Source organism: Echiichthys vipera (assembly GCF_963691815.1).
Source record: "Echiichthys vipera genome assembly, chromosome: 15".
NCBI classification, from domain to species: Eukaryota; Metazoa; Chordata; class Actinopteri; order Perciformes; family Trachinidae; genus Echiichthys; species Echiichthys vipera.
The window spans coordinates 2,739,109-2,766,465 of NC_139840.1; the positions used below are offsets into that span (position 1 = coordinate 2,739,109).

General features: G+C 46.4%; 1 protein-coding gene and 1 long non-coding RNA gene across 3 annotated transcripts in view; one reads left to right on the top strand and one right to left on the bottom strand.

Moving 5' to 3' along the window:
• LOC310957509 overlaps positions 1–27,357 on the bottom strand; it is a 98,172-nt gene that overhangs the window by 41,797 nt on the left and 29,018 nt on the right. The window lies entirely within an intron of this gene.
• Positions 267–19,446, top strand: ca8 (carbonic anhydrase VIII). 2 transcript variants are annotated; one of them, XM_083928090.1, is made up of 9 exons: positions 267–531; positions 6,142–6,333; positions 6,506–6,630; positions 8,014–8,109; positions 10,262–10,324; positions 11,440–11,488; positions 12,121–12,233; positions 15,956–16,147; positions 19,427–19,446. In XM_083928090.1, the coding sequence occupies exons 1-8, from the start codon at positions 453–455 to the stop codon at positions 16,088–16,090; spliced, it is 852 nt and encodes a 283-aa protein (XP_083784216.1). In that variant the 5' UTR covers positions 267–452; the 3' UTR covers positions 16,091–16,147; positions 19,427–19,446. The 2 variants fall into 2 exon arrangements, with proteins under 2 accessions (XP_083784216.1, XP_083784217.1); XM_083928091.1 differs by having other exon boundaries at positions 6,148–6,333.

A 27,357-nucleotide genomic window follows, 5' to 3' on the forward strand; every position in this document is an offset into this window, starting at 1 on the left:
AAAATAACGTACAAGTCAAACAATAATAAGGAAAAACTAATTAAAGCCATAAGAGCGCACGAGGGGCGGCTGGTGAGAAGGAGAAAACGAGCACACCTGCAGGCTGCAGAGTCAAAGAGAGAGAGAGAGAGAAAGGAAGTAAGACAGAGGGAGAGATAACAGCAGAGCAAAGAGAGAGAGAGAGGAGGAGCAACAGAATAAAGAGAAAGACAAGAGAGGCAGAAAGCTCCAGCACACATCAGTTAGTAGCAGCAAGAGCGAGAGAGGACACAAAAAAGGAGAAGGAGAAAAAGTAAAAGCCAAAGAAAAGGACGTGAAAGGCCGAAGGGAGTCGTTGGGAATCCGTCCAGCAGCAGAGACTTTGTGTCCCAAAGTGAACAGACAAGAACCAGTGTGAGCGGGGAGTCTGTGCTGGGAGGGCGGACTGGTTTGTACCCACAGTGAGCAGCACCATGGCCACGACCGACAGCGTGAACGAGGAGTCGGATTATAACCCGGGGAAGGACGAGCTGGACTGGGGCTACGAGGAAGGTAGGCAGGTCTTCATCAGGAGTGTGTGGAGGGATGCTGGGGAATATGGGATGTTAGCAGCTGGTCTAAAAAAAGGGGGGTGCGGGTCCAGATGGGTTTTGAAAAGTGGGTCTGGACCCAAAACTTTACGTAGTCTTTAGACCTCTGAATGGTCTCATGTGTCCAGGTCGTTATTATCCCCAAAGCAATTACAGTCAAATGCAACTGGACTTTGCAACTGGCAACGTTATTTGTCTATTTTTCCCAGACAAATAACCAAGTCCAGTTGCTTTTGACTGAAACTACTTTGGGGATATGTTGTCTTTCCTCACTGTGGAGGTTTGAAGCTCCTGGTTTTGTGCTGGTACAGATGCAGAACTGAGAAAACTGTCTGGTTTGCTCCTTTCTCTTACAGGTTACTCTAATATATAAAACTTGTTTATCAATGAGAGCTTTTCAGGGTGCACTCACACTGTCCCTCCGCACCGCGCCAAAACAGGTTTTAAGGGCCAAGCCTAGTGCGTTTGACCAGTGTGAGTGCAACCGCTCCACGCATAACTGCGGCCAGCTGGCCGTCCACGACCCGTCTGAGAGAGGTGGGCTTTTGTAGAGCACGTTTGCACATGAACGAGCACCAGCGTGCGCACATGTGAGAGCACGACGTTATTTATGTGCGCCTGTTCGGACATGTAAATAGAAGGAGGGACCATGCGCGGACATTTCAAACAATGGCGGTGAAAGGTTCACGTTGGTGTGATGCGGAGGTGGAGTGTTTACTGCAGATTTGGTCGATGAAAAGATTCAAAAACAGTCGACAAGACGCACAAAAACTCTGAGGTCTACGGAAAGATCTGGAAACAAAGCCACGCATCGCCATGACGTCATCAATGCGTGTGACGTGTTACGGCGTGATGACGTATAGGCAGCAAGAAGCATTCTCCGAGGCCCAGGTAGTGTGAGTACAAACGGGCTTGGAGGGGGGACAAGGACCCTGAAGCCCGGGGCACGGGACGGAGGCACAGTGTGAGTGCGCCCTCAGTGAGCTGTTTGGCCTGGTATCTGACAGATTTGACCCTACGCTAAGCCCCTTCCTTGAACGGCCACTGTCCAATCCTACCTCATCAACCGTAACTCTTCCCAGGAGGCCCGTCGAGCTTTCAGAACAAATGAACGGTGTGCAAATGAACCTGCAAGTCCAACAGCTGCTTAAAAGCCCCAGTGGTCAGCACGCTGCGGTTGGACGCATGCTGGACGTGTTTCCATCTCCTACAGCGCTGGAGCAACGCGGAGACACCGTCCTCGCCTTACAAAGTCGCCGACCCGTCCGCCAAACTTCTCAATTACACTCAAGGGAAAGATATTTTCTCCCTGAACCTGCATGCACATCTTTAGCTTCGCTTGCTCGCTAGCTCGTTGCGTTCTAGCTAACCTCAGCACACGTTGCTGTGACCACGTACGTCCGGAAGAGTCCTTCACTTGAATTTGTCGAGATGCCAGGCGCCTGGCGGTTTCATTGGCTGTTAGCGACTCTCCTGGATTTCTCCGTTAATAGTTCATACACAAAACTTTCTCAATGGCTTATTTGATGTAAGTGCTGAATACGACCATGGGATGATTTCACACTCTAAGAGCTGTTGTAGTGATACTGATGTGTTTCGTGGCATCAGACCCAACTATTGAACATTTAGCTCAGAGACTGGGTTGCTTTCTATTCGATCGTCTTTGCAATGTCTTTCAAACATTCAGTAGAAGAAGAAGAATTCCTTTATTCGTCCCGCAGTGGGGAAATTCAATTTTCACTCAATTTTTCCATGTTACACACACAGGCCTGAAATACACACACATGCACAGACAGGACCTATATACATGCAATTAGTGGAGAGATGTCAGAACGAGGGGGCTGCCAGTGACCCCTGCCCCGAGCAGTTGGGGGTTCGGTGCCTTGCTCAACAGCACCTCGGGCAGTGCCCATGAGATGAACTGGCACCTCTCCAGTCACCAGTCCACGCTCCATTCATGGTCCACACAGGGACTCAAACCAGCAACCCTCCAGTTCCCAGCCAAGTCACCTATGGACTGAGCTACTGCCGCCCCTGTAGTCATGTTTATTAATCTCCAGCCCCGGCTGAGATGAAATAATGAGGGTTTTTGTGTCGGACGTGACAAAGCTCCCTTTCAGAAACACTGAAGACATTAAACAAACATGTTTACAGGCGGAGTGACGAACTGTTGACAGATGAGCTTAACTCTGTGTGTGTGTGTCCCTTTAACCAACACGAGCAGAGTTTGGAAAGGTTTGACTCCTGATGAGTGATGCTTTGTTTTTTTCCACAGATGTTAAAGAGATCATTTTCTTTATGGACTGTCCCAGAATATTAAAGTCTCAGTTACTGATGAGTTCATTTAGTTTGTTGATTCCCTCTTCTTCTTCTTCTTCTTCTTCTTCTTCTTCTTCTTCTTCTTCTTCTTCTTCTTCTTCTTCTTCTTCTTCTTCTTCTTCTTCTTCTTCTTCTTCTTCTTCTTCTTCTTCTTCTTCTTCTTCTTCTTCTTCTTCTTCTTCTTCTTCTTCTTCTTCACGTCTTCTTTCTTCTGCTGCCTAAACTGAGCACCGAGGGGATGCACTGTGATACTGAACTGTGAAATTCTCACTGTGAGTATACTGGATCACTTTGTCCGCATGAATTAAAACACTGATGTATGGTTTGCAAAGATCAACCGATCCCTGTGGAAACATCGGTGATTCATTGCATCCTATCATACATTTGAACCATTTAGGGCATGGGTGTCAAAGTGACCCAGTAAAGCTTCGCTGTGGCTGCAGGTTTTCACTCCAACGCAGCAAGAACACACCTGACTCGACTTACTCAATCACCTGAACTGTCTTCACACAGTTGATTTGTTGGACCAGGTGTGTTTTTGATTGGTTGGACTTAAAACCTGCAGCCACACGACTCTTTACTGGATCACTTTGACACCCATGATTTAGTGCATGACTCTCTGCAGGACACTTTGATATCATAAGTTCATAAGGTCTGAAGCATGAACTATAGGAAGCAAAGTGTCATGAACGGTGCGGGGACTAACTCCGAGGAGCAGGACCCAAATGCAGACACGGACAACGAGTCAGATTTAAACAGATATTCAATCGACGAAAACCAGAAACAAACAAAAACAAGGGAACGGGAAAACAGGTACAGGGTCCGGGTGGAGACGAGAGGAAAACCAGACGCACGGATCAGGAGACGAAAGAAGAACGGGTGGTGGAGAAAGGGAACTCGGGAAACTATAACAACGAAACAAGGAAACGATTAACACAAAGTACAAGGCTAGTTTTTATTTGATTGGAGGTTAAAGTTTATGAATAATTAGGGGCGTGGCCTCTTGAGTGACAGCTAGCCTCTGGCCCTCACTTCTCCTCGGAGGTAAACGTCAGCCAGATGGACGTACGCCCCTCCCCCCAACGTCACATACATGCCCTTTTTTGGTAAGAGGAAATGAGGCGGAGTCAAAGTCTGACAAGATGGAGACTCCTGTAGGTGAGGAAGATTGGATCAAGTTGAGAGGACGGACCTCGACGGAGACGCTACGTCCGTTTTCTATTCATTCTTTGGTTCTGACGCGAGTAAATGTATCCACAGATTTACAGAAATCTTTTATCGCCGCATAACTCAAAGGGGAAAACTGTTTTTGGGCCAGAGGGCATCACATGGCTGACGCGGAAGTCATAAATGCACCGTTTGGTCACGGTGTCAAATTGGCTTCAACGTCCGGCGACACTTCCTAAACATCGTGTTCTCATGAACGGGTCCGTTACAAATACTGAAAAACAGAAATTTGTACAAAAAAACATGAAAAAACACAAAGAAAACGACGCTGATGCAAAACCAGAAGTGTAACAACGCACATAAACAATGTGACATGACCGACTTTAGCCAACTAAAGGTGAAGGTTCGGGTTAGGAATGAAAAACACTTGATTAGGATTAGATGCATGAGAACAGCCTGTGCTGAGGGGGGTCCACCCTACGTTCCCCGGTCGCATCAGCCTCCGCTGATTTAATTCAGCATGTTGTTGGGGTTAGAGGTCACGGTTAGGGTCAGGGTTAGGGGTGTTAGGGTCCACATAGGGATATTTTCTGGGGAATTGTGCACTGATTGTGGAAAACAAAACAGACCAGGGAACGTAGGACCCTGTATGTGACAAAAAAAAGGGTCCTACGGGGAACAAAGGCCCCTCCTGAGGACCTGCACTGCACATGTGATGTACAGTATACTGTGTGAGACGAGACGATGGGGTTCACTGAGCGGTTTCTCACCAAACTAAGTCGACTAGTGCGACTCTGTTGACTCGCAACTTTAAATGAACAAACATCATATTTGTTATTCAAGGCACAGTTCAAACAGGATCGAAACGTCCTCTCTCACCGTCCTCTACCATTCATATTTTAATACAAGGTCCCGTGGGGTCGCCTCTCTTCAGCCCTACGAGCGCACACTGACTGCATTCTGCACAGCCCCTTTCTGTGTACTGTAGCTGCAGCGAGGGCCTCCCTCCCTGCCTTTAGTGAAGTGTTGTCAGGGCTTTAGTTGCTGAGGAAAGAGGGAATGTGTCGTCCCCTCACCCCTCTGTGCAGCCTGCAGCGTGTGTCCCTGCTGCAGGCGCAGTGGAAAAGCGTACCGTGAGGGATTGAGTTCGACGGTGCCGGGCTTTCCTCGAACACGACACTCCCCAAATGTGTTCGCTTCCTCTTTTAAGAACACGTCGTGTCCCACGCATCGAACAATGTTCCCATTGTGCAGTTCGAGTGAAAGTGGTCAGCACAAAATAGCTGAAGTGAATCTAGATCAGCGTGTACCTTCGGTGTCACTTAGTATCACTTTGCTTCACCTTCTGCTTGTGCAAGAAGCTGGAAATGCAGTTTCCCCCCCGTCGTTTGGTCAGAATAATGTTGCTACAGCGTCTTAGATACACGCGCTCTTCTGTTCCAGTTAGGCTGAATGCTGACCCTCTTTCTGCAACCGCTACCTGCTTAAATGTATTTTTAAGCACTTCTCCCCTCCCCCTTTTCTCCCTCTGTCTCAAACTCCACACAGAAGGGCCCCAGCCGGGATTCTAACCAGGAACCGTCTCGCTGTGAGGCGACAGTGCTAACCACCAGATCACCGTGTCGCCCTCCATGTTGTTTAAATGTTTTTAAATCTGCACTTCAGCAGAACTCACACACACTTTGACTCCTCTCTGTGTTCTGAAGGTTTTTACATTCACAGCCTCATTTAAACAACATTTATTTATAAAAAACATGCATAAAATATGTGTTTTAATGCTGATTTATGGAGTTATAAAAAGAGATATCTGTAAAAAACATTGACTTTAATATGTCAAATGAAATGAAACAAGATTTTTGAACCCCGTTTTATCCAATTTTCACTTTTCTCTCCTGGAAAAATATGAAAATTAGCTCATATTTCATGACATAATGCCTCATTTGCATATTTAAACATAACATTTCCTAAAACTTGCAATACAAAAACTAATCCTCTTAATGTCAGCGATCAACTGGGGACGTTTCATGGTGATATTAGCTTTGTTTGGTTCCCTGTTCACTGATAGCGTGTCTGTGTCCGCTCACAGGTGTAGAATGGGGACTCCATTTCCCAGCAGCCAACGGCGAGTACCAGTCTCCCATCAACCTGAACTCCAGGGAGGCTCGCTACGACCCGTCCCTCCTGGACGTTGGCTTATCGCCAAACTACGTGGTGTGTCGAGACTGTGAGGTCATCAACGAGGGACACACCGTCCGCATCATCCTCAAGTCCAAGTCAGGTACGTTTATCTTCCACAGCAGCGTGTGGGTGTAAGTGGTTTGTGACACACTTTTATATTCAAACCAAATGCAAATGACCCCTTTTTCTCACTTCTTACCCGCTTTGATCTGTCTTCTACTTCCTGTGTATGTGTGCCTACCCACAATGCCCCGGGTTTCCTGTGCTGTCAGTGGTTACCGGTGGTCCGTTGCCTAGCGATCACGAGTACGAGCTTCACGAGGTTCGATTCCACTGGGGCAAAGAGAACCAGAGAGGATCGGAGCACACTGTCAACTTCAAGGCTTTCCCCATGGAGGTAAAGTGCAAAGACACACACACACACACACACACACACACACACACACACACACACACACACGCACACACAAGGACACACACAGAAACAAGGCCATGTCCGTGGGGTGGGCCCAACACATTTGTTCATGCGTTTAGACTCATGACTTTGGCGTTCGTCCTTCAGATAACGCTGCAGGTTGTTGAGTCCTTGAACGCGAACACGGTTGAAGTCTCTGCGGACCAAACTTTGAATCTTTGTTCATTGTTTTCCTACAAAAACAACTCTCTCTTTTCTCATTCCAACGTATTCTCACCATCGCATATCTTACGAAATATGCTATATTAGAGATATTGAGATACCTTGTTTCTAGCGGCCTCTGTGGCGGTAAGATGTAACTGCAGACGAGCCTGTTCTGTCACAGCCTCCATCTTGTCACGTTCAGGGTCACTATGCGTGTTAACTTTTATATTTTTTGCCCTTTTGTAAACTTTATTGAAACACATTCACCTCTCTACTCCCGGTCCATCCCCTATACTATATGTTACCCTCTTAAATACACACACACACACACACACACACACACACACACACATTCCTACCCGGCTGTTAAGTTGTGACGTAACACGCTTTCAAAATATGATTTTTCAGCGTCCAAGCCGGTCCGAGCCTCTTATTTCTACGCCGCGGTGCACCGCCCTTACTACAAGCCTGACTCACAAGTTGGAAGTTCCAGATTTCCGATTACAAGTGAATGCAGCATAACCGTTGGGCCGGCAGAAGTTACCACGTTACCAGACTGAGTAAAACACAACGGAGCGCAGAGATCAGGATGGACTCACGAGGCTTAGTTGTTATAGCTCAAGGTTGAGGTGGTTCAGGATCATCTAGTAAGGATGGACCATGGGCGCCTCCCTAGGGAGGTGTTCCAGGCACGTCCAGCTGGGAGGAGGCCTCGGGGAAGACCCAGGACCAGGTGGAGAGATTAGATCTCCACACTGGCCTGGGAACGCCTCAGGATCCCCCAGTTAGAGCTGGTTAATGTGGCCCGGGAAAGGGAAGTTTGGGGTCCCCTGCTGGAGCTGCTGCGCCTCGACCCGACCCCGGATAAGAGGCTGAAGATGAGATGAGATAATTAGACATAAAGACCGATCTCGACCTCTGAGTTAAAACTACTGACTACTGCAGGTGTTTTATATTTACTTTCCAGCGTTTCCATGACAGTAAGATGCGGTTGAGTCTGATCTTTAGGGTCAAAGTTCTGCGTTTCTTTGACACGAGAGCCCGTTTAGAAAAGCCCTCAGTCACGGCCAGCTGGTGGTTTCTCCCTCTCTCACTGCTCACTACACCTGTTTACAACGACGCCTCTCAATGGCCTCTTGTGCTGTCTGTGTGTGTCTGTAGCTCCACCTGATTCACTGGAACAGCACTCTGTTCAACACGCTGGAGGACGCTCTGGGGAAGAGGAACGGCGTCCTCATCATCGCTCTGTTTGTGCAGGTAAACACGCACTTTTCATACACAAGACAGACTCAAAGTTCTTCACAGCAACACGTCATGAGTTAAAATGCATCACAGAGACAAAGAGACTAAAAACACAGACAATAATCAAAACAGTGCGGACGTTAAAAGTGCACAGATTTAGCAGAAAGCTGAGGTGAACATAAAAGTGTTCAGTCGAGTTTTAAAAGTGGTCAGAGTGGCTGAAAGGAAGTTGATTCCAGCTGTTTGTTGCATAATGACTGAGGGCGCACTCACACTGTCCTTCAGCACCGGGCCAAAACAGGTTTTTCGGGTCAAGCCTGGTCCGTTTGACCAGTGTGAGTGCACATAACTGCGGCCAGCTGGCCGTCCATGGCCCGTCTGAGAGAGGTGGGCTTTTGTAGAGCGCGTTTGCACATGTACGAGCACGAGCATGCGCACGTGTACGAGCACGAGGCCTACGGTGGTTCTAAGGTCATTTCCTGTGCGCCTGTTGGGACGTAGAAAAAAGAAGGAGGGACCATGCGCGGACATTTAAAACAACGGCGGTGAAAGGTTCACGTTGGTGTGATGCGGAGGTGGAGTGTTTACTGCAGATTTGGTCGATGAAAAGATTCAAAAACAGTCGACAAGACGCACAAAAACTCCGAGGTCTACGGAAAGATCTGGAAACAAAGCCACGCATCGCCATGACGTCATCAATGTGTGTGACGTGTTACTGCGTGATGACGTATAGGCAGCAAGAAGCATTCTCCGAGGCCCAGGTAGTGTGAGTACAAACGGGCCTGGAGGGGGGACAAGGACCCTAAAGCACGGGGCACGGGGCACGGGACGGAGGCACAGTGGGAGTGCTTTCCCTTGATCTGAGTTTACTCTGCGAACCACAGAGGAGCTTAGTGACCCTGAAGGCTGATGCAGTGGGAGCATATCAGTGATATACTTCGGCCCTAGACCATGTAGGGATTTATATGTGAGCAGGAGGATTTTGAAATCAATTCTCTAACTCTTCATTACAACCCTTTTGTTCACTGGAAATAAAAAACAAACAATTAATACACACACACATAAGTTACACGCAGGACCTTTAACAAAGAATATAGTTTTGTTGGATTGGACGAACGCACCGGATAAAGCTGCATCGACAGATTCGACAGAAACGAAACATTACAATCTTCACAAAGGAAGAACCACTCATGTGTGATAAAAACACTTAATGTTTTTATTAATTTCCTCTTCCACGGCGCTCAGTTTTTAACAAAATATTGACTTTTTTTCAGCACGTCTGTGACTTAAGGTGGTTTTCCTTCCTGGGATTGTACGCGTTGTTTTTCTAAATGAGTTGTTAACAGGTTAACTCCACATGTCGGAAGTTTAATAAAACCTATCAACTTTGTGAGAGTCCCACCAGTCCAGTGAAAAGACACTGGACCTCCTGACGTCACTTCCGTTTTTTTACAGCTCATTTGGTTTCTACTTCCTGTTTACTTCCTGTAAAGATGCGGCAAATGTAAACTACTCGAACTTTGTCGACGTCTTCACAGTTTGTCACTGATGACGTTTCTCTTAGTGCCCCGTGCTTTAGGGTCCTTGTCCCCCCCTCCAGGCCCGTTTGTACTCACACTACCTGGGCCTCGGAGAATGCTTCTTGCTGCCTATACGTCATCACGCCGTAACACGTCACACGCATTGATGACGTCATGGCGATGCGTGGCTTTGTTTCCAGATCTTTCCGTAGACCTCGGAGTTTTTGTGCGTCTTGTCGACTGTTTTTGAATCTTTTCATCGACCAAATCTGCAGTAAACACTCCACCTCCGCATCACACCAACGTGAACCTTTCACCGCCATTGTTTGAAATGTCCGCGCATGGTCCCTCCTTCTTTTTTCTACGTCCCAACAGGCGCACAGGAAATGACCTCAGAACCACCGTAGGCCTCGTGCTCGTACACGTGCGCACGCTCGTGCTCGTACATGTGCAAACGTGCTTTACTAAAGCCCACCTCTCTCAGACGGGCCGTGGACGGCCAGCTGGCCACAGTTATGCGCGGAGCGGTTGCACTCACACTGGTCAAACGCACTAGGCTTGACCAGAAAAACCTGTTTTGGCGCGGTGCGGAAGGACAGTGTGAGTGCGCCCTTAATAACACCTGAACTGTGTTGTGTTTTTATCAGATTGGTAAGGAGCATCTGGGTCTGAAGGCCATCACTGAAGTTTTACAGGACCTGCAGTACAAGGTAAGGATACGTCCAAGAACAAAAAGGGCCCGTGTTCACCAAACATCTCATCTCCTCACGAACAGCGTCCTCTTAAAACCTCTTCACAAAGCTGAAAACTGAGACCAACTTTCACTGAGGAGCTGGGAGAGGATTTGTAGGTGGATGTGCTTGATGTATTGGTCAAACATGTGATTTCTGCAGGCGGAAATCCACTGGAATCGAAGTGTGTCCAAATATTTTTTCTACCGCAAGAATGTTCTTTCATAGGAACCCATTAAATCCCTTTATTGTACATTTCAATGCCAATGTTTGGTGGTGTGAACCGGCTTTAAGAGCTGCTTTGTGAGGAGTCCTAAAACAAGAGAAACGTACTCCTGAATCAGTAACTGTGGGAGCTACTTTTAACCTTAAGATGTTCTGTGAGGAGTTCAAGTACCTCGGGATCTTGTTCACGAGTGAGAGGACGATGGAGCGTGAGTTTGGCCGGAGAATCGGAGCAGCAGGGGCGGAGCTGCAGTCGCTCTACCGCACCGTTGTTACGTAAAGAGAGCTGAGGAAGGCAAAGCTCTGGATCTACCGCTCAATCTTGGTTCCTACCCTCACCTGTGGTCATGAAAGCTGGGTCAGGACCCAAAGAACCAGGTCGTGTGTACAAGCGGCCAAAATGTGTTTCCTCAGGAGGGGGGCTGGAGTCTCCCTTAGAGAGAGGGGGAGAAGTTCAGCATCCGTGAGGAACTCGGAGTAGAGCCGCTGCTCCTTTGTGTTGAAAGGAGCCAGTTGAGGTGGTTCAGGATCATCTGGTAAGGATGAACCCTGGGCGCCTCCCTAGGGAGGTGTTCCAGGCACGTCCAGCTGGGAGGAGGCCTCGGGGAAGACCCAGGACCAGGTGGAGAGGTTAGATCTCCACACTGGCCTGGGAACGCCTCAGGATCCCCCAGTTAGAGCTGGTTAATGTGGCCCGGGAAAGGGAAGTTTGGGGTCCCCTGCTAAAGCTGCTGCTCCCGTGACCCGACCCCGGATAAGAGGCTGAAGATGCGATGAGATGAGGATGTTTTGTGAATACGGGCTTGATGAATAATTTAAACTGCATGATGCATTAATACATTTCTGTTGTGCTGCTTTGTTTCCATCAGGGGAAGAGCAAGATTATCCCCTGCTTCAACCCCAACACTCTGTTACCAGGTGAGCAGAGAACGACTTGATTTAAACAGAGTTGTAAAGTCACTATTTATCCCTTTATTCATTCATAATGGCATCTCATTGTTAATCACGACTCAAATCAAACGATGTTGGCGGGAAAAAGTAGAAGGTCGGGGATAAGATTCAGGTTTGATGCGTTTTATCGGATCTCTTATTGAATCTTTTCAGGTTTGGTGAAAATGTACGGTTTAATTTCCCTGTGTGCATACCTTCATACCTTAACCGCAGAGATCACTGTGCAGAAATGGTGTATGGCAGTAGCTCAGTCCATAGGTGACTTGGCTGGGAACCGGAGGGTTGCTGGTTTGAGTCCCTGTGTGGACCATGAATGGAGCGTGGACTGGTGTTGAGCAAGGCACCGGACCCCCAACTGCTCGGGGCGCCGGTCACTTGCAGCCCCCTCGCTCTGACATCTCTCCATTAGTTGCATGTATATTGTGTGTGTGTGTGTGTGTGTGTGTGTGTGTGTGTGTGTGTGTGTGTGTGTGTGTGTGTGTGTGTGTGTGTGTGTGTGTGTGTGTGTGTGTGTGTGTGTGTGTGTGTGTGTGTGTGTGTGTGTGTGTGTGTGTGTGTGTAATTAATAATAAAGGAATTCTTCTTTAATCTGCCCTCAGACCCTTTACTGAGAGACTACTGGGTGTACGAAGGATCTCTCACCACGCCACCTTGTAGTGAAAATGTGACCTGGATCCTCTATCGCTACCCTCTCACCATCTCACAGTCACAGGTAAAACATAAACATTCACATTTTTAAAGGAGGAATCCACCAATTTTATACATTAAAGTCTGTTTTTGAGATCCACAAGATTGGAAATGGAAGAGTCTCGGGTTAGAAAGAAGAGATGATGAGATGCATCATCTCTGCTCGTGGTCAGATGTGCAAACATTAGCTGCTAATAGCGAGACACACCCGAATCTCCAACATCAATGTAAGTGGTTGTGTTGCATTGTGGGTAATGCTGGTGCCACAAGGACGAGGAAGAGTGTGTGGAATAAAAAAGGCATTATGTGTGCATGCGAGAAGCCGTTTCTCACAAGAGTGATGTGAAAAGAAAATATGGAAACAACAAAATGCACACGACTTTTGTCTCCATTGCTTGAGTAACAGTACAAAACACGGGTGTGTGTGTGTGTGTGTGTGTGTGTGTGTGTCGTTTCACAGCATGCACACACCATTATAACTGATCTATTATTAGTCTCTGAACAGCAGACACTAGTCTCTTCCCTCTTCACTCTCACTTCAGGTGGTAATCACCGCTGATCGACGGCCTTTTGTACAAATGTATTTACATAAAGGTTCGTTTATTGCTTGATTCATTGGTCAAACATGTTTCTGTAGGCATGAATATTTTTTTTTTTGCGGTTTGCAAACATTCATAAGAACCCGATAAACCAGTTTTTATAAATTTCCCATGCAAATTTTGCTGACTGAAACCGTGTTTTGGGTGAAACTCAGGTTAACCCAGGTTAACAGTCATGTGCATCACACTGAGGAATAAGTCATAGCTTTATTTTGAAAAGGTGATTATTTATTCCTGATTTTATTTATATGCTCAGTGTTATAGATTTGTTGGGTTTTATTTTTATTCTATTTTTACTATTAGCTTTTATATTTTAACATGATTTGGTTTTAGATTCTTCTGGACCTGGAAGAACTTTTTCATTTGCCATTTCCTCGTAAATCGGATGGCGTGTGATATGCGCCTCTATGTGTTTTTCCCATATGTGTTTGTGACGCTACTGCAAACAAAATCTACCTCCAGGTACTAACAAAGTCACTTGACTTGACTTTAACGGCTTTAACACTAGTAAAAGTGATTTGATTAAGGTTAAATACTCATAGCTAACCGAAGCAATTGTGTGCAGTCGTCTGCATAGCATGTGAGCGGAGTGCTGCGGAGCGAGTTTCGGCTCCTCGCTCATAGCGTTTCATTCTCCCCGCTCCCTCGCTCAAAGCCTCTCTGAGCCACTCTGCTCAATAACGCTCCGCGCTCAACTTGATTTCATCCCGCTCGACTGGATCCCAGGAACAATACTGGAGCAGGAGATAAAGGTGACGCTCCAACTCTCAGCATTCTTACAGGCCATTAAAAGCTTTATGGAGGGCCAATGTCCTGGACCTGGACCTTGTTTTTGTGTGGTCCAACACATTGCTAGCCTGATCGACTGTCAGAAAGCTGATAGAAATGGATTGATGCTAATCCCAGTAGGGCCAGAAAGGCTTCTTGGAGCTCGCCTAAGGGCAGCGATACAGGCCTCAAAATGGGAGGAGGCCGCGCCGCAGATTTCTACCATGGAGAAGGCCTCACCATGATCTACCTATAACTAAGGGCGCCCTCCCACTGTGCGTCCGTCCAGTGCCCCCTGCTTTAGGGTCCTTGTAGGCCCGTTTGTACTCACACTACCTGGGCCTCGGAGAATGCTTCTTGCTGCCTATACGTCATCACGTCGTAACACGTCACACGCATTGATGACGTCATGGCGATGCGTGGCTTTGTTTCCAGATCTTTCCGTAGACCTCGGAGTTTTTGTGCGTCTTGTCGACTGTTGTTGAATCTTTTCATCGACCAAATCTGCAGTAAACACTCCACCTCCACATCACACCAACGTGAATCTTTCACCGCCATTGTTTGAAATGTCCACGCATGGTCCCTCCTTCTTTTTTCTACGTCCCAACAGGCGCACAGGAAATGACCTCAGAACCGCCGTGGGCCTCGTGCTCGTACACGTGCGCACGCTCGTGCTCGTACATGTGCAAACGTGCTTTACTAAAACCCACCTCCCTCAAACGGGCCTTGGACGGCCAGCTGGCCGCAGCTAGGCACGGACTGGTTACACTCACACTGGTCAAACGAACTAGGCTTTACCCATAAAACCTGTTTTGGAACGGTACGGAAGGACAGTGTGCGCCCTATGAGGCTAATCCACAAAAGTCCAGAGAAGGAGACTACAGAGGAGAAACCTGAATCTCAGGAAACAGAGGAAGCAGAGGATTATGGGAAAGGCCCCGTACCAGAGTTGCTCAACAAAACGTAACCTGCTAACAACCACAACACCACCACCACTACTGTACCTCAAAAAGAGCACCGCAGTGGGGGCTCGTCCAGGAACTGCTACACTATACTTTAGTACATTGCACTCTGTTTTCTTTAAAGGCCCTTATGGTTGTTTTTCTTTTGGATACTGAACATGTGCGTTGATGTCCATCGCTCTGGCCGCCTCACAATGTACAACTGTTTTCTATATGGCTGTCAACACCTGTACTGTCCTGGTTTCATCTCTGTTCTCTGCCTCTAATCAATGTCAGGCCCTTCTGTGGCTTTCATAACAACACACACCCACTAACCTCAAGCTCTCTGGCATTCAACACAGGAAGTCTTTATACCCAGTGCCAATCAATGAGCCTGTCGCTTTGCCTTTAATTCAGCCGGTGCCTGACTCATGGCTTGGAGTCATTCCTCCAGCAGATCGTTGTAAAGGATGATGAAGGTTAATCCTCTGACATTTATCTCAGTCTTTCATCCGCGCCGCCCTCTGGCACGCTGACCCTTTGAGATACTAACAGGAAGAATTACTTTTGGCTGTCCTCCTGCCTCAGGACATGTTGGTGAATACTGTAGGAACATAGTCTCACTGCCGAATGAGCACAAATAGCAGGTCCTGCTTACTTAGACAACACACCTCCAACATCCGGCTATTATTGACTGCTAAAACAGTGTGTGTGTGTGTGTGTTCAGTGCATAATGCGGGTATTCAAGTGTCTCTATGCCTACACGTTTTGTACTTTGACAGTGGGCTATAAATCCTCCTTCTGTAAGCCGACCGCACAGGAACTATCATCATGTTTGTTTTGGCTGGCCACTCTGCAGCACATGTGCGTAAAAGTGATAGTATCTGCTGTGGTTTACACATGAAGAGGAAGTCAGATCTTTGGGTCCTTTCTGTCCCCGTTTACAGAGATGTTGTTTCTTGTAGACGATCAGAAATAACAGCCAAGACGTTCTGTTGTTTCCACAGCCATTAAAAGTGTCAGCTGCCTTCAGATTATCATATTTTCATTCCCACACTATAATTAAAGCGTCTTACTCTGTCATTAGGGCCTCCACATGGGTTCCAGTCTCCTAATTCGTCCCCGGGCAATTTCATTTTAGAGCAACTGCACTGTAGAGCAAATATTTGAAGTATGGAGTACCTTGAAGATCCTGTGTACGCGTAGAAGGCCAAAGGGCAAAGAGCTGTGTGTTTAAAGCATCCATGTTGTCTTCTTTATGTCAGGACCAGACTGAAAACACTTTCTCACTCTGCGTAGGATGAAATTCACAGTCTGCACTGGGTGTCTGACAGTCTTTGGGATCTGTTTGTCATGCAAACAAAGGATGAAGTGAATATCGACCATCTCTACTGACCTTTGCTGGTTAACTTGAGAATGAAACTTTTCCTCTCCTGCAGATCGAGGAGTTTCGGAGGCTGCGGTCCCACTTCAAAGGGGCGGAGCTGCTAGAAGGGAATGATGGGATGTTGGGGGACAACTTCCGTCCCACGCAGCCCCTCAGTGACCGGACGGTTCGCGCCGCCTTCCAGTGACTCTTACTTTCCACCGCAAACTCAGAGAAACTACGGGACCTACAGATACGAGAACAGGTAACAGTGTTGAGTTGAGTATACAGTTAAACCTGTTGATACATGATAGAGTGCTGCAGGAATGAGTCCTGAAACCATTAGTGCAGTAGCGTATATGCACTTATGGTTCCCTCATCTCGTAGTCAATGGGAATTTTAGTGGATTTTTGGTTAGATGCCTTAAATAAGGTCTGTGGTAAATACAGGCTTAAGGGAAGTTAATGTTATGTACTACGAGATAAAATACGTTCTGAGTTCTGGGATATGAAACTTCTACGTGTCTTAAAAAAAGGCTAAATGTCTAGGTGGTGAAATTAGACTACAAACCTCACGTCATCAACGGGTGATGTAGCTGATTTAGCGGTTGAATTTACACTTTAAATATAATAAAAGTGGTGTTCATTTGTGAAGAATATCTTGCAAAACAAATCCTGCAAGTATCAGGTCAGACTTTTGTTCCCCACAGAGCAGGTCGGGCTACAAAGATACGTCATCCCTGCAGAACAAGAGGTGGAGTGAGACGGGTGCGAATGAAGCCTGGCTCGAAACTGCAAGATTATTATCTTGAATATGACTGTCGAGAAATAATAACAATGCAAACATATAAATAAAACTGTCCTTTAGTCCGGGTAAAAGCCGTATTATCAGTCCGATATTAAGATGAATATTTCCCCTCAAACGCACCAACACATGCGTCCATCCATCGAGTCTATTTAGGTAGCTAGCAGCTAACGTTAGCCACCGGTCACTCAAAGCAGCTATGTTCCTAATTATGCAGAAGTTTAAGTCTTATGATAATTTAAACAAGTGGGTTTTAAAATGTGCAGCGAAATTAGCTGTAGACACCAAAACCGATTTTTTTCACCAGGCTGTAAACATGTTTATTTCTGCTACTTTAACATGGGGGTCTATGGGGATCGACTCCTTCTGGTCACTCGGTGAACTGCAGTTTTTGACCCTTCAGTGCTGAATCAGTTCCCCTTTAAGATAATAAGTGAAATAAATGTGTAACTGAATAAAAAACCTGACACTATTCTGCGTTTTTAGTGAGTTCAACACATTTCCTCACCAGGGACGGTCTTTTAATGGAAGTAGGCACGCTGTCCCTGAGGTATCTGGGTCCTCTGGAGCCACAGCCCTGGAAGAACTAACCCGGTTCAGTTGCTAATCTGGGACTACAGCCTATATTACAGAGGGATGGAGGGATCCTAGATTTAGCTGGAAGCAGGAAGACAGGGCAGAAAAAAGACGAATGAACCTACATTATCAGTTAGCTTTGGTACACCGACACAATGTCAGGGGCAGGAGGAACACACTATCATCCACGCAGTAAATTAACTGACCCTGACGCAGCAACTGACATCAATAAATCGTTTTCCACGTTCAGTTTTCGCTCTCCTAATTGAGTAAGAGAAAGATGAAAAATGAGAAGACGCAGAGATATCCGGACTTTCAATCTCTTGAAGTTGCGATATTCCCCTCACCCGCACTACAATTCCTGTGCATGCAAGTCATGTAGTATAAAAGCGTTACACTCCACGCAGGGAAGAGGGTCGGGGTCAGGGTCAGGGTCGAGGGTCAGGGTAAAAACGCAGGACTTTCACCTGGAGGACTGTTCATGTCCTGGAAGAATGAACTTTCAGAGAACAAGATAAACTAAGACATGTCATTTTGTCGTCTAAACTTAACCGCCTCCATTTTGTCGTCGAAACTTAACCGCCTCCTTTTGTCGTCTAAACTTCACGGTGACAGGGTTCATCCAGCTCTCATCTGCAAAACCAGAGAGAAAAACTCACCATGAAGGTGTCGGTTCTCATTTAGTGGTCTCACATGCAGATTTCAGATGCCACAAAGCAAAATCATCTCCTCTACGGACGCCATGTTTGTGATTGGCGATGCCGGTGATTTGAGGCGCGGCACTGCCCTCTAGAGGATGTGTCACGTAACATCTACAACAACGCTGAAACCGGACGGAGGTGTGAAGGGGACACTGAATCCACCTTAACTCTGCAGTGACCTTCAGGGGAACGTCGGCTCAGATTCAAAGGACCGGAGAGATGAGAGTGGCCGTAAGCTTCGATGGAAGAGGGAAAACTGTTGAGAGGAGGGAGAAAGAGGGGCACTGTGGAGAATGCCAGAGGGATGAAAGAGGAGAAGATGGAAAGGAAAGAACAGAGGACTATTGTTTACAGTGTAAACGGACACTGATCTGGTCCCAGCAGCGTAAACCCACCTGGGACACGAGAGAGAAGAGGTGGAGAGGAGAGGAGAGGGCGCTGGGTGGAGGTCAGACGAGCAGCAGGGACAGAAAAGAGTTAGGCGCTAAAAGTCCACTGCCAAAATATACCGAAAACCAAACCAGAGCAACCTGCCACCTGCATGACTCTGCTGCCACCTGCATGATTCTGCTGCCACCTGCATGACTCTGCTCTCACCTGCTGCCACCTGCATGACTCTGCTGCCACCTGCATGACTCTGCTGCCACCTGCATGGTTCTGCTCTCACCTGCATGACTCTGCTCTCACCTGCTGCCACCTGCATGACTCTGCTGCCATCTGCATGACTCTGCTGCCACCTGCATGGTTCTGCTGCCACCTGCGTGATTCTGCTGCCACCTGCATGACTCTGCTGCCACCTGCATGATTCTGCTGCCACCTGCATGGTTCTGGTGCCACCTGCATGATTCTGCTGCCACCTGCATGACTCTGCTGCCACCTGCATGACTCTGCTGCCACCTGCTGCCACCTGCATGACTCTGCTGCCACCTGCATGATTCTTCTGCCACCTGCATGATTCTGTTGCCACCTGCATGACTCTGCTGCCACCTGCATGACTCTGCTGCCACCTGCATGACTCTGCTGCCACCTCCATGACTCTGCTGCCACCTGCATGACTCTGCTGCCACCTGCATGACTCTGCATGACTCTGCATGACTCTGCAGGATTCTGTTTACTCGTGGTGTCATCGGAGAACGCTTCAGCTTCTGCCGCCTGGAAGAACATTTATCATTGTTGTGACGTCATCGAGAATACGTATATAAAGTGAATCACACATTAAGTGAATCACACATAATCATATCAAACACAACTCAGTTTTGTGTAAATTTGTCGACATAACTGTATTTATATTAAGAGTTTGGTCCTGTAATTATGAATGACACTTACCTTTGAGACGTTTTACTGCAGTTAAACTTTGTTTTTTCAGTCTGAAGGAAGTGGAATAGTTGAACCCAAAGGTTTAAAATAGAGAGACACAGGAGCAGTAAAGTAAAGGTTTGATCGTTCTTTCTCTTTCATTACAGGAGAGGAGGAAGAAGAGGTGAAGAGAAGAACGGACTGAAGGGGGACAAGGAAACGCTTGATCTCAAACCTTCAGTGTGCTTTCGTTTGTGTGTGTTTGTGTGTGTGTCTTTGTCTCTGGTATCATTGTACATGTTTGTGTGTGTGTGTTCTGATTAGAATATAGGATGCTTCACAACCGTCTCTGCTGTCAAAAAAAAAGGGGAAAAAGAAGAAACATGGACCTCAGATGTACCTGCACACACACACACACGCACAAGCACACGCACGCACAAGCACACGCACACGCACACACACACACATACAGTACACACACACACACACACACACACACGCACACACACACACATACATAGAAGTGTACTTTCCCAATGCTGTGGAGCAGCCGCACGGTGGCAGTTTGAAACTACTTAAACTAAATTTAACGTTTTGAAATGGAACTAAATTAAGGGGAATTTCTGTATATACATATAAATGTATATAAATTAATGTTTCTAGTACGGTGAAGGCGTGAACCACCCTACTCTGGCTCTGATTGGCTCGTACTCACCATCTTTCTCATCGATAAGAAAAGAGGTAAAATGACGATTACGTTGTTTTTAAAGCTCAGATCTGCTCAAACAACGAGGAACACGTCACTGCTGCGTTGTAGAAACACGAGGCTCTGACCTGGACATCTTATTTTGAAAGGGTGTTACGTGAGGACTTAACAGTGGGATTTGATCCAGGCTAAAGAAATATACAGAAATCCCTAAATTTAACTTTAGGTAAGAAAACTTTGGGTTAGATTTCAGTTAAAACACTAAAAGCAAAAATGTGTTTTTTGAGATTTCTCCTTTCAGACGTTTATTTGACTTCACTTTGTCTGTTTGCGTCTGTTCATTTCTTCTAAACTCACTGAAAGTTAGTGTTTGATTTTGCCTCATTTGCATATTTACACATAAAAATGTACAAGACAAAGAAAAAGGCACAAACAATATAAAAAGAACGCAATTTTAATAACAGATGTGGATACAAAGATCCACCGTCGTCATCCAGATACAGATGTGTGTGTGTGTGTGTGTGCGTGTGTGTGTCTGTGTGTGTGAGTGTGTGTGTGTGTGGGGTCTTCTAAGGTACTCTGTCTGACAAACTGAGCTGAAATAAACTGTGAGAACTGACGACTGTTACTGTAAAGCAACAATAAACTACAGCAGCGACTCAAACACTGAAATATTTTTATTTCTTCTTCTTTGAACCAAAAGACTCTTTGTTCTGTTTGTCATCAACATTTTTTTTAGTGTAACAACTATTAACAGAGAACTCCAGGAGAGTCGCTAACAGCCGGACGTGGCTAACAGTCATTAGCTCGTGGAAGTACGCTGAAGGCATTCAAAGGTCTTTTTTAACCACTAATGCTGCTGAAAATAACAGCAAACCTCTGCAGCAGCATGAGAAGAGTCCCTACACACACAACAAAGCACCAATGGGCTCCTTCCTTTGGGATTGACTTTACTATGAGAGGAGCTGGTACAGGGGCCACTAGATGAGTGTTTTAATAGTGTTTTAAAGTGATTTCATAGTGTTTTAACGTGTTTTAGGAGTGTTTAAAGTGTTTTAAGGTGTTTAAAGTGTTTAAAAGTCGGACGATTGTGAAAAAAAATGTCAGAATATCTTGAAAAAAAGATGGTGAAGGCATTCAAAGGTCTATTTTAACCACTAATGCTGCTGAAAATAACAACAAACCTCTGCAGCAGCATGAGAAGAGTCCCTACACACACAACAAAGCACCAATGGGCTCCTTCCTTTGGGATTGACTTTGGTAATCCACTGTAATGGACTTTACTATGAGAGGAGCTGGTTCAGGGGTCAGTAGGTTAGTCTTTAAAACACTTTAATAAACTCTGGCTTCACTAACTACGCTGTTGGTGCTTTGTTGTTGCTTATTTGATGAGAGTGTATTTGCCAAAAAAGACCCTGGGATGATTTAATGCTGGAATTTCACTTTAACAGGTTATCAATAATAAAGATAACTATAAATAATGAATAAATAATAAACGCATAGCTAAGTCTTAAGAGCCTTTTTTTATTATGAAAAACAAGTTTATTTCCTTTTCATGAATGAAATTAAATAAATATAATAAGGATAAGAATAATGTTTCCATTTATTTCGTATTATTTTAACAAAAATATTAATAAAAACAAAAGGTAAATTCATTTTTAAAGTATTTCTCTATTTTTGCATTAATTTTTCATTTTCTTTAAATTCATTTTAAAGCTTTAAAGGATGCATTAAAGCTAAAACTGTATATTTTATCATTTATTTCTTATTTCCTCATCATTTGAAACCTTTCATGATAAAATAGTGCTTTTTCCCGGGGTGCAGTTCCCGCGCTGAGCCGCAGGGGGCGCTGCTGTGACGTGAAACAGCTGCGACACTGAAGAGCAGAGAAACCTGTGACGTCATCAAATTCATTTCTTTAAGTATTTATTGATTTTTATTTCCTTTAAATTCAGTTTTAACTTATTTATTGATTTTTGTTTACTTTAAATTCATTTTTAAAGTCTTTATTTATTTTTATTTACTTTAAAATTAACATCATTAAGCGTTTATTGATTTTTTAAATGTTGTATATAAAGACACATCAGTATCTATCGATATCAGCGTAAATCTTTCTGATATAAAAACATTTTTGAGAACATATAATGCAGAAAATAATGTCATATACACATTATTATTATCTATTATTTTTTATTTACAGTTTCCAAAAAGCGACAGAAAGAAAACATGACGTTAATTAAGCTATTTTTGTTTAATTCTTTATTTTCTCCATGCTGACGCGTCCGTATTTCAACTTAACACACACACAAATAATAACATAAGATATTATTTTAAGTTATTTGCCTAAAAAAGCAGAATTCTGAACACTTTTGCATCAAACTGCTGCAAAATCAACGTGGAAAAGATAATTTTTACAACATATAAATGTGTTTTTAAGACCAGTGAAGTGTAACGATGAGTGGTTTGTGAACAGACGGATTTATTGATGCACGGATTAAAGGTTTAAATCTACAGTTAGAATAAAAACTATAGGATGAATCAAACGTCTCCCATCACGGTTTGAATTCCCCTGCTGTTTGTTAACTTGACCATCTGTCTGACCCTCGCACACAGTTGACCTTCTGCGTGCGTGTGTGTGTGTGTGTGTGTGTGTGTGTGTGTGTGTGTGTGTGTGTGTGTGTGCGTGCGTGTGTGTGTGTGTCCATTGTGCCCTTGGCCTAGATCACATTAGCAAAGACGTCATTAACCCCTGAGTGACCACGGCGCACAAAAGAACGAAGGAGAGAAAGAGACGTGGAGGAGGAGGAGGAGGAGGAGGAGGAGGAGGAGGAGGAGGAGGAGGAGGAGGAGCCTTTGTCGTGTTTCATTGGCTCTGGACCCGTCGACGGACCAATCACAACCCTTAATCTCATGTGGGGCGGGTTCAAGGCAATGACTGACACAAGCGCCGTGTTTGACTGTAGTGACCGTAGTGACCGTAGTGAAGGTAGTGTAGTGACTGTAGTGACCGTAGTGACCGTAGTGTAGTGACTGTAGTGACCGTAGTGACCGTAGTGACAGTAGTGTAGTGACCGTAGTGACCGTAGTGACCGTAGTGACCGTAGTGACAGTAGTGTAGTGACCGTAGTGACCGTAGTGACAGTAGTGTAGTGACCGTAGTGACCGTAGTGACCGTAGTGACAGTAGTGTAGTGACTGTAGTGTAGTGACCGCAGTGACCGCAGTGACCCGTAGTGACCGTAGTGGCCGTAGTGAAGTCAGTGTAGTGACTGAAGTGACCGCAGTGACCGTAGTGACTGTAGTGTAGTGACCGTAGTGACCGTAGTGTAGTGACCGTAGTGTAGTGACCGTAGTGACTGTAGTGACCGTAGTGAAGTCAGTGTAGTGACTGAAGTGACCGCAGTGACCGTAGTCACTGTAGTGACCGTAGTGACCGCAGTGACCGCGGTAAACACGGTGACCGTAGTGATTGTAGTGACCGTAGTGACCGTAGTGACCGTAGTGACTGTAGTGACAGTAGTGACTGTAGTGACCGTAGTAACCGTAGTGACCGTAGTGACTGTAGTGACCGTAGTGACCATGGTGACAGTAGTGACCGTAGTGTAGTGACCGTAGTGACCGTAGTGACAGTAGTGACAGTAGTGACCGTAGTGACCGTAGTGACCGTAGTGACTGAAGTGAAGGTAGTGTAGTGACCGCAGTGACCGCAGTGACCGTAGTGACAGTAGTGACCGTAGTGACCGTAGTGTCCGTGGTGAGTGTAGTGACCGTAGTGACCGTAGTGACTGTAGTGACCGTAGTGACTGAAGTGAAGGTAGTGACCGTAGTGACCGTAGTGACTGTAGTGACCGTAGTGACCGTAGTGACTGAAGTGAAGGTAGTGTAGTGACCGTAGTGACCGCAGTGACCGTAGTGACCGTTGTGACCGTAGCGACCGTAGTGACCGTAGTGTAGTGACCGTAGTGACCGTAGTGACCGTAGTAACCGTAGTGACCGTTGTGACCGTAGTGACCGTAGTGACCGTTGTGACCGTAGTGACCGTAGTGACCGTAGTGACTGTAGTGACCGTAGTGACAGTAGTGTAGTGACCGTAGTGACCGTAGTGAGTGTAGTGACCGTAGTGACCGTAGTGACCGTAGTGTAGTGACCGTAGTGACCGTAGTGACTGTAGTAACCGTAGTGACCGTAGTGACCGTAGTGACCGTAGTGACTGTAGTGTAGTGACCGTAGTGTAGTGACCGTAGTGACCGTAGTGACCGTAGTGACTGTAGTGACCGTAGTGACCGTAGTGACAGTAGTGACCGTAGTGACTGTAGTGACCGTAGTGACCGTAGTGTAGTGACAGTAGTGACCGTAGTGACCGTAGTAAACGTAGTGATCGTAGTGACCGTAGTGACCGTAGTGACCGTAGTAAACGTAGTGATCGTAGTGACCGAAGTGACCGTAGTGACCGTAGTTACCGTAGTGTAGTGACCGTAGTGAGTGTAGTGACCGTAGTGACTGTAGTGACCGTAGTGACCGAAGTGACCGTAGTGACCGTAGTGACTGAAGTGAAGGTAGTGTAGTGACCGTAGTGACCGTAGTGACCGTAGTAAACGTGGTGACCGTAGTGAACGTAGTGACCGTAGTGACCGTAGTGACGTAGGCCCCGTTTACACATTTACATGTCCGCTGTTTATTTTTAAAAGCAGAGACGTTTCCCTGCGTTTGTTCGCTTCGTTTCCGCGCAAACGGAAATGCGAAACAAGACGACCCCTCCCCCTTTTTTCAAACACCGTCGTATATTCGAGAGAAGACGGTGATTTTAGGACGTTTGTGACCCGACCGTCATTTTTTTCCCCTGCTTCAAAACGGACCAAACGCCGCCTCAGGACCGACGGAGTCGCTCGCTTACCTTTGTCACATTTCTGATCATCGCTCTATCGCTTAAATCGCAGGTAGCAGCCACAGCGGCTAGCTAACTGAAGCTAACCCACGGCTCAGCCTACTCTGCTGTTGTGCTAAATAGATGTGAGTAGGCGACGTACCTTACCTAGGTATTCAGACACGCCCTGTGCTCGCCGTTTCAAACTGCAAACAACATGGCGTCCTGCTCGTAAACTTTCTCTTTACCCGTCCAAACCACAAACACCAAAATGTATTTCTGAAAACATTTTAGGGAAGAAAATAGGCAACGCAACTGAATCTCGTTTTATTTTAAAACTACTTTCCCGGTTTAACAGCAAGTTTTTTTGTCGTCTTCGTGCAAAAATAAGCTCAGGGAACGTGCCGCAGACTCGCCGCGACGATCTCACCGTGCACCGCGCTGCTGCCTCTCCTGCTCTCCGTAGGAAATACATAAATAAGCGTTGAGGCGCCCGTGGCGTGGAAATGCCCCGTTTATCCTGGAGAACTTGCTCAGAGCGTCTAACATCACACGGGCGGAGGCTTTACGGTTGAAAGCCCGGTGCGTTTGCTGCCAAAAGGCCCGAGGCGGTGTCAAAACGGCGGTATTTAACGCCCGGGAAATAAGAACGCCGTCTAGTTTCAGTCTAAAAGAACGAGGGAATAAAATAAATATTGTATAAACATCAAATATAAATTCTACCCGAGTAGATCTAGAATGGAGAAAAGAGAGTGAGTCTGACACTGTTTTGTGTGTGTGTGTGTGTGTGTGTGTGTGTGTGTGTCTGTGTGTGTGTGTACGTGTGTGTGTGTGTGTGCATCCATTCCTGGAGAGCAGTGGAGCATCCAGGGAGCTGATAGGAGCTGAAGTGTAATTGTGTCAGAGCAAAGACCCAGAAAATACAGAGAGACAGACGGATAGATAGAGACAGGGAGAGAGAGAGAGAGAGAGAGAGAGAGAGAGAGAGAGAGAGAGAGAGAGAGGGAGAGAGAGAGAACTTAGCTAAATGTCATCCATCAGGGTATTTTACTATTTCCCAGCTCCGTCTGCTGCACACAGAGTGCTGCAGAATATTCCAGCGTGCCTCGACCTGCTTCACTCACTCCGCGGTCGAGGCTGCAGCCGCTGCAGAGGAGAGACGGACGGCGCGTTCTCCGTAACATCCATGTTCCTTTGGTTACAAGAGCCATAGAATAACATACTAGTGCCCTGTAGCAACATCATATAGACAAATCCGGCGAAGTACAGGAAGTGAACGAGCCGTCATCACTGCGGTGGCGTCCCCCTCCAGTGTGCGCGCGCTGGAACGGGAGCTGTCATTAGAAGTGAACCTTTTCTACTTTTACCTGTTCGTTTATGCAGCTTTACTTTTAACGACGATGTTTAGGAAGAACCTGTGCAACTCTCTGCTGCTCCAACGGCAACTGCAACTTTGGAAAAACACTGAACGAGCGACACAAACGTTTAGCTCATGATCAGAGCTGTGGTTATTTCCCTCCATCACTGATGAACTCAGATACTTGACGTTTACATTGTGCTCATCAGGTTGCCCTAGTTACAGCAACTTACGTTATATTTTACAATAAGAGCACATTGAGTTCATTTACTGTGTGACCACGGCAACCTTGATAGAGACGTCTAACGTGAGCTAGCTTAGCACTGTTAGCTTAGCTGACTTTACTCTTTCACTGTGTTAAGGTAGGCAGCCTCATGCCGTTCACTGTGAGACGAGTGTGAACCAGAACTGAGCGTCTGTTTGGAACAAAGTCCCCTCTGTGAATCCGCGTAGACCGTACGGCCTCAGACAGGGGGGCTCTTCATGAGGTAAAGGTTTGAATCCCTGTAGACCGTACGGCCTCAGACAGGGGCGCTCTTCATGAGGTAAAGGTTTGAATCCACGTAGACCGTACGGCCTCAGACAGGGGCGCTCTTCATGAGGTAAAGGTTTGAATCCATGTAGACCGTACGGCCTCAGACAGGGGCGCTCTTCATGAGGTAAAGGTTTGAATCCATGTAGACCGTACGGCCTCAGACAGGGGCGCTCTTCATGAGGTAAAGGTTTGAATCCACGTAGACCGTACGGCCTCAGACAGGGGCGCTCTTCATGAGGTAAAGGTTTGAATCCATGTAGACCGTACGGCCTCAGACAGGGGCGCTCTTCATGAGGTAAAGGTTTGAATCCCTGTAGACCGTACGGCCTCAGACAGGGGCGCTCTTCATGAGGTAAAGGTTTGAATCCACGTAGACCGTACGGCCTCAGACAGGGGCGCTCTTCATGAGGTAAAGGTTTGAATCCATGTAGACCGTACGGCCTCAGACGGGGGCGCTCTTCATGAGGTAAAGGTTTGAATCCCTGTAGACCGTACGGCCTCAGACAGGGGCGCTCTTCATGAGGTAAAGGTTTGAATCTGCGTAGACCGTACGGCCTCAGACAGGGGCGTTCTTCATGAGGTAAAGGTTTGAATCCCTGTAGACCGTACGGCCTCAGACAGGGGCGCTCTTCATGAG

Excerpts from the sequence above, each read along its gene's own strand:
- ca8 (XM_083928090.1), top strand. The coding sequence starts at position 453 with ATGGCCACGACCGACAGCGTGAACGAGGAGTCGGATTATAACCCGGGG. Across the intron at positions 532-6,141 it reads GGACTGGGGCTACGAGGAAG|GTGTAGAATGGGGACTCCAT; the intron begins GTAGGCAGGTCT and ends GTCCGCTCACAG. Across the intron at positions 10,325-11,439 it reads TACAGGACCTGCAGTACAAG|GGGAAGAGCAAGATTATCCC; the intron begins GTAAGGATACGT and ends TGTTTCCATCAG.